The following is a 12,441-nucleotide window of genomic DNA, read 5'->3' on the forward strand; positions in this document are numbered from 1 at the left end:
GGAACCTTCACACCAAGAAGGCAGTAAGACCATTTGGATTCTTGCTCATTGTTGTAGAGATAGGTGTCAGTCACCTTCAACTGGCTGTTAGTGTAAGCCTTATTGCTTGAATAGTTTCCAGTATCACAATGCCCTAATCAGTTTGCTAATTTACCCTACAGATCCTGTGCTCATCTAAACAGTCTGAGAGAACCTCAAACCTATTGGGCAATTGCGGGGGATGACATGCATGCCCTCTGGGTCCCTTTACCTGATTCACTTACAGTCAGATCCTCCTGTCCCTGATCACTGACCAGATCAGAAGTTCCTATCCTTAGTGATGTAGCTTGCTCCTGGAAGAAAGAAGCTAAGCAAATTTCCACTTCCCTGATGTAGCAGTCTCTGTAGTTGAGCCTCCGGCTCATAAACTCTGAGCTGAAGCTGCTCAAACTTCAAAGATAGTTGCAGATATGTTTGCCATTGATCACAATCAGGAGTTCTCAAATGCCTGTAGCCTTGACACATCACCTGTCCTGCATTCCTTAAAGAGTTTTAGTTAATTAATAACAATTTATATATGGCTTGAAATCTTAAGAATAGAATACACCTTAACCACTTACCGGATATTCATCAAACAGCTATCTCTGTCCTTACAGTCAAGCAAGAACCAATTTCTGCAGGGCAAGAAGGGTTGCAAAGTAAAAACACCTCCCTCTTCTACTACCAAACTCTCAAGTTTACACTTGATTTCCTCAGCTGCACTTATTTGCATTTTATTATCCTTCACATAAAACTATGAGCTTTTGTTCGTGAATTTTACACATAACCAAAGAATCTCGGTTAAATTCACATCCTCTAAAGCCCTTAAATTTAAATGCTCTGTCAATTCTTGGTCTGCTCTTCCATTCAATAATTTAAAACAGATATTAGGAGAAACCAAACTTATGTGTAGTTCTCTGGTTGTAGTCTCACTAGTGATAGATGTAATGTTAGTTACTTATGTAGAACGCTAGCGAATCATTTTCTTACTTTGTTCACCTCCTGAACTTTGTCTGAACACTGAACTGAAAATCTCCAGGGAAAGATTGGGGAGTGGTACTTGCTAAATTGCTCTTGCAGAGAGCCAGCACAGGCTTGATGGGCTGAGATGTCTCCTGTACAATGTCAAATCTCAGGCTGAAGGAACAACATTTGATGCCACATATTTAACTGCAGTTCGCACAACATTTCATCTGAAGTGCTGACTAACTTCAGAATATATGCTATCTGACTTTCCAACACCAGGTCAGGTACTGCCACATGTACTATGGGGTGTACCTTACAGTATCAGAGTTTTTTAATGATACATTCAGGGGAAATGGATACCATTTAATCTCTAATACTCAAATCTACACAAAATCAGCTGTGATCATGACATTTATCACTTGCAAATTTGTACACTGTAGATCTTATTCCATTACCCAAACCATTGATCTCAAAAGTGTAGACAACACCAAATATTATGAAACATCACCAATACTACCCAGAAACCTCAAACATGCACCAAAGGTCATTGTTGAATGTCAATCATCCAATTTTGAATTTGATCCATGGATTAAAACCTTATGCAGTTGTATGAGACAGGGTCATTCTCATTCAGAAATTTGTGTATGATATCTTTCATTGGATCCATAACCTCAATCTAATATATTGTTTAAACTGTTCTTTTAGAAAAACTATGCTGGCTATCTTGAATTAAGCCCCATCTCAAAAAACATCCTTCTTTATAGTTGTAAGCAATTTCCAAAAACTGAGTAATGATTTAAGATCTGTATATTTGACAGAATGCTCTCACTATCTTTGTTAAGAAAAAAATAAGCATCACGTTAGATACTGAAACTCCAGGACATGAGCACTTGAAAGCAATAGTGATGAGATTCAGAAACCTCTTCAGCCAACTCTGTCAGATCCCAAGGATAAAAGTTGTCATGGTGCAGAGCCGTATCGAACTTGAACATTCACATATTCCTCAGGATATCCGTTAATGGTTTTAAGTTTCCTCACTACTCACTTTCAAACATAATTTCTCACCTTTAGATGTATTGTCTGAGACTATTTTCTTTGCACAAAGAGAATTGGGGAAAGAAAAAATAAATGGGTCTCTTCTAGTGATGTTGTCAAACTTGCAAACAATTGGAGAATGTAAAACTAACTATATGTGCTTTTACTTAAGATTAGAGTCATTCCTTTGCCCTTAGATTATTAAAAGGTGTTGCTGTAGTTAAAAAGGAAACAAAGAGGGAAAGCAAGACCAACCACAGTGAATGGAAAACTGTAAGAACAAGGCAGATGTCATTCTCTGTACATTTCCCAAAAGAATTGAGGCTTGCTTCCTCCATTGTTAAAAATTTTGCATTTTATGTGTAAAAAAGTGAATCTTGAAACAGTATTTTTGTTTCATTGTTGATTTTTAAAAAATCAACCTAATGAGATGTTGGTTATTTCTGTACCTTGAGTTAAATGTTAATCTCTTCACTAACGTTATTACCAAAAGACTACTTGGTCATTTATCTCATTGTCCTTCATGGAATCTTGCTGAATATAGCAAGAATGTCCCGAAGGAGGGTCATGGACACAAAATGTTAACTCTGCTTTCTCTCCACAAATACTGCCAGACCTTCGGAGTTTTTCCAGCAGTTTATGTTTTTGTTTGACTTCCAGCATCCGCAGTTTTTTGGATGTGGCTGTGTACATATTTGCTGCTATATTTTACCAGACCACAACAGTGAGTATAATTCGAAGTATTTCAATAGCTGTGAAAGTGCTTTAGGGCATCTGATGTTGTGCAAGTCAATTTATAAATGCAGATTTGTTCTTCCCAGCTTTCTTTTCATATCATAAAAGCACAATGACTACTAGCCCACAAGTGACTAAATATATTACGCATTTGTTTTAACAACTCATTCGTACAATAATGAATAGTTTCTGGCTGAATTGGTCGGGGTGACTATCCTTCATGTCCTGTCTAATTTAGTGCTAAATTAATTAAGGCTATTTGGTTTAATTACATTTTGTGTTCCACATTCTAACTACAATGAGTAAAGGAGTTTCTCCTGAATTCCTTTTTGGATTTTTTTAGTTTTGAATGTGTTACAAGTAGAAATACCTATATTTTCACTATTATACCCTTTAATTGCTTTAAAAAAATCTGTTAAGTCATCTCTCAGTTTTTTTTCAGAGGGAAGAGGTTCAGCTTGATTAGTTTTTCTTGATAATTATAACAATTAAGTCCAGGCAACATCTTTGTAAAATGTTCTTGGTCTTTATCCAATACCTCTATATGTTTTTTTTTAGAACAATGGGACCAGAACTGTGCTCACCACTGCAAATTTTAACATCCCTGGTTCCTCAATTTTGCCCGTGTAGAATGAACTCAAGTGCCTAAATGGCTGTTCTGATTTCTATTTTAATTTGTTGTTGAGGAACTTATCTTGTGCCGAGAAGCCCTCTTGATCTTAAGCTTCCTGAAAACATCCATTCTTGTTGGTGGAGTTGCTGAGGTTTCAAAGATGCCAGCTGTTTGTTTAGGTCAGCAACATCAAGACCCCAGTCATTCTCCTTATTAAGTTTGTGAGCTAGAAAGTGGTCAATTAAGAGGCTGCCTCCAGGAAAGTAAATCCTCAGGTCTGGCTCAGCAAGAGCAAGATCAGACCCCTAATTTGTCCTGCCATCAAGGTTTTGAAATTTGTTGTAAAATTTACTAACTTTGTTTCTTTCTCCATTGTTGCTTGCCAAACCTGCTGAATATTTTACCACTTTGTTTTTTTTTTGGATTTCCAATATCGGTAGTATTTTGCCTTTGCCTAAATTTAACATTTCATTTATAAAACAATACCTTTCGATATGGCACTCTTTCAATGCTGCAATGAAGTATCAGGCCAGATAATGTGTTCAAGCCTTATGCAAGCTTTGCAACCACAACTTTCTGCCTCAGAAACAAGAGCACAACAACCGATCCAAAACTGACACTTTGTGTGCATTAAAGCTAGCTGGTTTATTCAAAATAGGTGTTTCCAGTGCTTTGTCACTAAGCATCAACATTCAGAATGCAATTCTAATCCAGTCATTTAAATACTATTATTGTTCTGGGTGACCAATGTAATTTACCAAGACATTAACAACACGGGATCCATCAAATTAATACCTGTCAATACAGTCAGTGAACCATTAATGCTCTTACAACTTAAATTTGTTTCAGGAAGCATTCTTAAAATGTTTGTGAAGTTAAAAAAAAATTGTTTAAATATTAATTACAGGAGCCTTTAATGAATGCATTAAAAAGTTTCTGACAACAATTTACATTCCTCATATCCATTGTCATGTGGTATTGTTTCAGACTCGAGTCACAACTTTTTTTTAATAATGGCCTGGGAACAGTTGTCCAGTTAAATATGAAGATACATGATTATAATCAATCAGATTACTGCAAAAATAATTAGAAGCTATGTACCAGAAGATTCAGAAATATTAGTTGGGTAATTGCCTATCACGCTATTTGTGCTGTAACAGTTAAGTTGCTACTGAAAAATATACGCAGTTGCAAACATTATATATATCTGCATGCACGGGTTTTGCAGATAAAGATCTCCAGATTCAATATTGTAACATTATACATAGAATCAAACTGGGGAGATGTAAAATAAGGGGTTAGGTCTAACTGTGATGTGCTAATAAATACTTATAAATCATAGGAAGTGATACAATGTCACATGATCTTGCTTTTCCTTCCAACCTTGTGGCAAGATATTCCTTAAAATGTTTTCCTTACTCCTGCAGACTCTGAAATATTCTTTATTGAGATTGAGAATATTATAAATGTCACAGTGCATTCATATTCCAAACAGCACTGGAGATAGAAGACTGATATTCAAATCCAGAGAAGAGTCCAAACCACATTAAACAACGAGGATGTTGGCAGCCTCACCCATTACACTGTTTGAATGCCTCCATTTCAACCTGTCAAATAAGTGTCAGGCTGTCTCATGACACTTTACAAAGTTTGAACTTATCCCAGATAGAAGTCACTAAATTTTATTACAAGATGTAGGAGAAGAGAGGAAGATGAAAATACATGGAAAATAGTCCAAGTCTTTTCACTAAAAATAAACTTCCTCCTTCTAGCATTTCCTACTGTAAGAAGCAAGGCAGGCACACAATTCTGGGCCTTTGGCAAAACCAATCTGTGTAAATTCCCATCAGTAAGTGGTGGAATAGAAGGTACTGGTGATTTATTTGCTTATTTTTGAGTCAACATCATCTGTACTTGTTTCTAATCCTCCACTTGCCAGTTTCTTTAAAGCTTTCCTTTTGCTCATGAGAACAGAGTGCACATCACCTAGCCTCGACCACATGTTCAGAGTGGTTAAAACCAAAGCCTTACAACGAAGGTACGATCTACCATGAAACAATCAAACCTCAGCGTACATCATTTGCATCATCAAGAGCTGTCAGCTCTTGCACATAAACCTGTGTCACATCTCACTGCAATGTACTTCAGCATAATACATTTATGAGCTTGTGTTTCTAGTCCTTACTCTCCTTCCATATGCTTATCTCTTTTTGTAAAAAAAAAGAAAATGAATAACAATAATATTTTATATTAATTTCCCCTTGCCAACTTCTTTCCTGCTACACCTCCTCCTCCTTAGGATTAATTGATAAATGCTTGTTTGTGTTCCTGTCTTAGACACCAGTCATCTTCCACATTCTTGCTGTGTGCAGACTGTCATGTCAGACTTGATAGTTGTCCACCAGTGCACACTTTTGTCAAGACAGTTTTTATCAGATGTTACGCATTTCCCTCACATAGGGTACTGAGGCCAAATTTTATTATTGCTTAAACAGCCGTGACTGAAATCAGTAAATTCAATAGATACTGGAAATGAATTTATGACCTTCCTGCTTTCTATGGTTCATTTACTTAGGCTATCAGCAAAGGCTACATCTGCTTTTTGAAGGAAGTTTCATATAAGTTCTTAAGTAGTAAATTTTCTCAGAAGGCTAAATAACATGAAACCATCAAAGTATCTTTAGTAAACATTAATTAAGAACTTGCAAGTAAAGTATCTTTTGGCTTCATAGTGAATTACCATTTAAGTGTAATAACTGAAGTTTTTAAATGATGCTTCCCTCTAGTTTTATTTTCTGAATAGTTGCCTTTAGGGTTCTTTATTCTAAAGGTAGTGAAGATGATGAGTATTAACAAATAGTAGCTAACAATGAAGAACATAAAAAGGAAATCCAATGTAAAGTTTATATGTCTTATTGACAAGATTCCACATTATATCTTGTTGTGGACAACAGTTAGATAGAACTAAGCACCAAAGCAATGGGTGAGTGTTTGGTCCATCACTCTAAGGTGCACTGCCTTAACATGAGATATTAATAACTAATAAATATCAGCTATTTGATATAGCCATATTGGCACAGATTTTACTCTTTCAATTTTCTTCAAACAGTTGTTAAAGGAAAGATTGTATTCCAATGTGCAGGCCACTCCTACCATTCCTAAATGGCTACTCCAACATAAATGAATATAGACAGTGACAAGCTTGAAGGGCATCAAAGCTGAACTATATTTTTATTTTTCCCTTCTATACAAATTGACAATGAAGTCAACTGCGGTCCCTCTGTTGTAATCCTGGAGATTAGTTAATGGAGTACAGTATAAGACAAGATTCAGACCTGTGACATTCTTATTCACTGTTGTAAAATTAATAGTTTCCTAATATTACTCAAAAGGTAAAAGATAATTTTGAATGTCATTGCCCATCTATAGATAATATGCATAATTTGTCAGAACAACACAGGCATTGATGCACATACCAATATTTTTTCTTCGGATTTGCACTTTGTTGTTAATTTCACTTTCTTCATAAATTCTATTTTCTTTGGCTGCAGAATTCTAGCTACATGTTCTGTGAACAAAAAAAAAACTCTTTGAAGCATCAACGTAAGGTCAGATTTTCTAGTACTACGAACAAAACAATATATATTGCATTTTATACATAAATATTGTTACATTAAATCACAAAATTATATTAGTTTGGAACGAGAAAGTGATAATTCACCCATCACAGTTACATCTTCACACAATATGTATGATTCCTTCTAGCTGTTACAAAGGTAATGACCAGTAGACCTGTTTCTTTACTGTACATTTTCATTCACTCAAAAATCTAGTTTGGCTGATTCATGTAATTTAATGCTGTCAGAAATGGTTTGCCTCTTTTATTAAGTAATGACAATGGAGCACTGAGACAGTACATTTAATCTCATGAACACTACTACAAATTAAATTCAAGTTAAATCTTGAAGATAAAAGGTTTATGAAATGTCCTTTTGGCTTTTAAAGCTACAAGAGCATTAATTCAACTAGGTTTGTTTCAGGTCTGCTGTTTAGCCAATCATTAGTCTGTCAGTTCTGCGATAGTCGCCTCAGGTAAAATTTTTGTTTTAGTTCATTCATGGGATGTGGGCATGCTGGCTGGTCAGCATTATTATCTGTCCCTGGTTGCCCTTGAGAAGGTGTTGGTGAGCTGCCTTCTCAAACTGCTATAGTGCACCTGCTAATGGGTTGACCCACAATGTCATCTGGGGGGAATTCCAGGATTTTGACTCAGTGACAATAAAGGAATGACTATATCTTTCCAAGTCGGGATGGTGAGTATCTTGGAGGACAATTCACAGATGGTGTTCCCGTGTATCTGCTGCCCTTGTCCTTCTAGATGGAAGTGGTCGTGGGTTGGAAGGTGCTGTCTGAAGATCGTTTGTGAATTCCTGCAGTGCATCTTGTCGATAGTACACACTCCGAGTTAATCTCTTTGAGCTACACCTTTTACTGATAACCTCACGAACTAATGATTGTTTTCTATGGCTTGAGATGAATCTCTAGAAAATGGTACAAAACAAAAAGTGCTGGAGAAACTCTGCAGGTGTATTTCTATTCTTCCTGCGTAGTAGGAGCAGATTTGTTCTTAGGACTAAATTAAGATCAGATAAGCTCCAAACAAGAAATCAAGTGCACAACATGCTGGTGGCTCAGTATTCTCTATCATGCCACCTGATTGTGGTAGAGGGTTCTAGGTTAATGTCCAAAGTTATGGTCTTCACTAAAATGAATAGAGCTGCCTTGGGACCCTGGCCCCATCAATGCCAGGGAAGGTGACTAGAAATTCTCGTTTGCTGTTGTACAACAATGTTGGATGTTTGAAAAGGTAATAAATATATTTGTCTTAGCAGGATGAGAGATAAGCTTCACTGAGTTGCATGGATGAGTAAAGACCCAGATCTGATTGCTGGTCTCTAGTGAATTATCAGACCTTAGCCAGTCTGATGGTAAAGATGCCTAATTAATTTCAAGACTCTTTGGTGATAATGGGAAAGAAAACTCACTTAAGTTCTTATTCCCGACCAATGTTCAATGAATATAAAATGTGTATGAGTTGTCTGCACCAAGCGTTTTTTTGACAGTATTTTGAAGTAGCAGCATACGTTGCTATCATCCCATAAGAAAGCTGCTAGAGGCAGCCTTGTGAATTGTTACTAAGTCTGCATTGTCAACATTGTCGGAAACCATCCACTACCTGAATGCTGCCAGAATTACAAATTTGTTCTTAATGTACTAATTCAACGCTTACTGTGCTCTTCAATATTTTATTTGTGATTTCTGCTATAGTCTGGTTTTGCTGATATGTTTGCAATATTATTTTTAAAGATTAACTTCTCCTTTTAAGACTGATTGATTTTGAAACCTAAGTGCCCACAAGGCAGGGGGTGCCTCATTAAAATGCAGATAGGAGTCTCATTAAAATGCAAATATCACACTCCAGTGGCTTCATTCAGAATCAGATAAATTAACTGAAAATCATAGAAGTCCCTCTCTGTTCCAGAGTCACCAGTAAAACTTAGGAGGGATAAGGACATTTCAACTGTCGAGGTATGTAAGGATGGAAATTATAGAGGCTCCAGGCATAAATCTTTCAATCCTCCTTAAATGCACGGGTGGTGTCAAAGGATTGGAAACTTGCAGGGGTACAGGATGGCATTGACAGAAATATACATGCAGGAAGCTGACGTGACATGATGAGCCAAATAGCCTCCTTTGTGCTGTAATCATTCTATGAATCTAGCTCCATTTTTTGAAGGAAATCTATTCCATATATCTGTTGTGATTGTTTTTTAATGTTCCTAGCTTTGCATGAAGCTTATTTAATTTTATTTAAGTGTTATGTTTTAAAGCAGTAATGAACATTGACAGTAAAAGGTTTTATTAATTTTTCCATATGCTTTTATGAAGCTTCTTTCATCTTCCCATACCCATTCATTCTAAATTACATATTACCTGAACTGGCTGCATGGTGTGCTGGAGATGTTCTTTACTTTGATTCTGTTCTGTGTAAATTCATTTCCAATCACTCTATGCCATTATTCAACCAACATCAATGTCAAATATTGGTACAATTGTTTTTCTCATTATGTATAAAGACTACTAAGTGGTTTGTTGAATGAAAGTAACGAATCTACACATTTTTGCAAGACTCCTAAAAGGCAATCCTGATTGATGTTGTCTGTTTCCAATTAATGCAGTTTTTAGTATAATTATTGATATAGCTGCCCTGCTCTATCAAAACATGAATAAAGGAAATTCTGTCCTAGGTAGTGAAATGGACCTCTAAAACTACGCAGGATCTATTGCATAGACACATATCACTTGGCTTAATAATTTCACGTCAATGTTTATTCTCTTGAACCTCCTCCCATCTTTTCTTGTCTAAATTTATTATAAATCCTCTATTTCCTTCTCCCTCATCTGCTTGACCAGTTTCTTCTGAATTCATTATAGGATTTCTTGCTATTTTCTACTAATGGCCTCAAATTATGTTCTTCCCCGGAAGAGAAAACATTCCATTTGTATTCACGTTATAAAAACCTTTCGTAATTTTAATGACTTCTCCACTTTTTAATTCCGTACCTCTAGAAGTATACCTTAGTACTTGATTTATTCTTGAATGGAACCTCAAACTTGTGGCACAACTTTTAATGATTGAGTGAAGATCTCGCCTTGGAAAAGCAAGAATCTCAGTGTGGTGTCAGGAAACTTTGAGCCATTGTCATCAGTTGAAAAGGTTGCAAAGTATCGCAATGTGAGGAGCCTCACATTTAAGTCATGACTGCATGCAGCACGAAATTCATATCTCTGAACTTAAGAACGGCTGCTCTTTTTCTGTTCACAGCAGCTTCACTTTTTAATTAATCGCAGACTAATAGCACTTGACACTCCCTACAATCATTGCTGCACATCACCTTCTCCTATTCACACATTCACCACTATTACAACCCTCACTTATCAAGAACTCATATCTTTTACATAGGCTATTGGCTGTTGGAGCATATCAGGTGCATTCTCAAAGCACCCATCAAAGTTCTTCCAAACGCTCTCACTCATTTCTTACAGGAGAACTCCAGCAGACTGGCACTAGGACTAAGAGGCTGCTTGCTTATCCACTTCACCCTCAAAGAAATAGTGTTTACTATCGTGGGAGGGGCAGAATCAAGGTAGTGCCAACTTGTAATGCTGTCAGAAATATCGCATAAGACTTCTCCATCCCTATGGTTATCCTTTTTGTTCCACTTCATTTTTACCACACACTCCACAAAAAGCTGCAGATACTGTCACCACCTACTTCCTCATCATCGTCTTCGCTCGTTTCGTACCCCAGCTAACTCCTGTCTCTCTTTCATACCAGATGCAGAGAATGTGGAAACTCGAGCAGGTGAGCTGTCAGCAAACGTACAATATTTCTTGATTGGAGTCTCGCGCAAGCATCTGCTGAAACGCTGGAATTGTCTGAGTTTTGGAAGTTAGGCTACACGTGGTGATCCAGCAGACATGTCAGGTGCTTACTTCAAGGCACCGAAATGGGTTAATGATGGTCAACCAGGTGATGCTAGATACGGTAGACAGCCTATTGGTCAACTTGCACATAATGTTATAGAACATAGAGCTCAGGTCCAACATTTCTTGTGATTTAACCACAGAACATGGAGACACTCTCATAGAAACATGGGCTTAGAGGTCAGTTTAATTAACTCTGTGACATCCACCATTGTGGGACGTCTGCTGAGTTCTAACAGATTCTGTGATACAAACCACTTGTTTGGAAGTTCGTATTACAGCAATGTCAGCTTTGCCATCTGAAACTGCATGGCAACATGTGTCATCTTATCTCAAGGGGCCAACATTGACAAGGGCCTTAAAGCATTGCAGTAGCCTGCACACTGTAGTTGCAGCATCTTCCCAGGAGATGAAACCATGATTGTTTGGGAGACAGACATGATCAGGAGAACCGTATCTCTTGCCATACACGCTCCCTTTGCTCCTTCCCTGTTAGTACCATACACACAGAAGGGTCAGACTGCATTGCTCCACATCAAGGTGATGCTATCTGCAGCTGCCGAGATGGATAGCCCTTGTTGCCCGACAGCTCGTTGGAAACTGTACAGCATGATTTGAGTAAAAGCAATGTAAAAGATTGCATGGGATCAAAGAAACATGACTCCTGCAGAATCAAGGTACTTCCAGTTGGAAAGTGCATGCTATCATAGTGAGGTCTTGTTAACACTCAAAACAGGGCTTTCAGGGACAGATTTCTGGCTAACATATTAAAACATTGTTACATTAGCTATTATCACTTAAAAATAAGTTCTGAGAGTATCTAGAAATATTAAATATAGTTCACAACTTAAATATTCTTAAGTCTTCCCAAAACATACCTACGATGTACAAACTGAATAATATTTCTGTACCCATTTTCCTTGAAAATTATTTCACAATGTGTATCTCCAACATTTTTCAGCACCCATATCAGAGATGCAGCACCCCCATGTTATTGATAATGTGGCCATTAACAATTCAATGGGACCCTCAAGTTGATCATATCCTCAAAGTGCTGACAAAAGGTTCATGTTGACAATTCCGTGCAGTTTAACATATCATTAAAGCATTTTTCTGTAGTTATCAATGATATTCTCATGCTCCTATTATGTTATAATATGAATGTGCCCCAGCTGAAACAAAACCAAGCAGGTTTTGCATCATACCACATGCGACTTTTATTTAAATCTTTTAGATAGATTTGTTTAGCCTAAAGACTGTACAGGTGTTCTTTAAGGACTGAATCATATGCCACATGCTCAGCCTCCATTTGCTTTATTTTCAAGAGACCTCTTTTGCACCAGTAAAATCGAAATGTAGGGCGACAAAGGGATCTAAAGAGGGTACACACAAAAATGTATTTTTTTTAGGATTAACAAGAATCAAAAATTATTACCTTGTAGCTCTTCTGAAATATCTTGACTAGAAGTAGCCATTTCTGCAGCGGCAGCTTTAGAGATTATGCGGGTACTGAGAAATTGAGAATA

General features: G+C 37.0%; 1 protein-coding gene across 1 annotated transcript in view; it reads left to right on the plus strand.

Moving 5' to 3' along the window:
* LOC125485049 (rho family-interacting cell polarization regulator 1-like) overlaps positions 1 to 2,003 on the plus strand; it is a 28,771-nt gene extending 26,768 nt beyond the window's left edge. The window contains exon 5 of the mRNA XM_048605991.1: positions 1,803 to 2,003. Coding sequence (XP_048461948.1) covers positions 1,803 to 2,003 — 201 coding nt within the window. The remainder of the gene's footprint in view (positions 1 to 1,802) is intronic.
* The last annotated feature ends 10,438 nt before the right edge of the window (positions 2,004 to 12,441 follow it).

The sequence above is a fragment of the Rhincodon typus genome, chromosome 15 (genome assembly GCF_021869965.1).
Source record: "Rhincodon typus isolate 14 chromosome 15, sRhiTyp1.1, whole genome shotgun sequence".
Taxonomy (NCBI): domain Eukaryota; kingdom Metazoa; phylum Chordata; class Chondrichthyes; order Orectolobiformes; family Rhincodontidae; genus Rhincodon; species Rhincodon typus.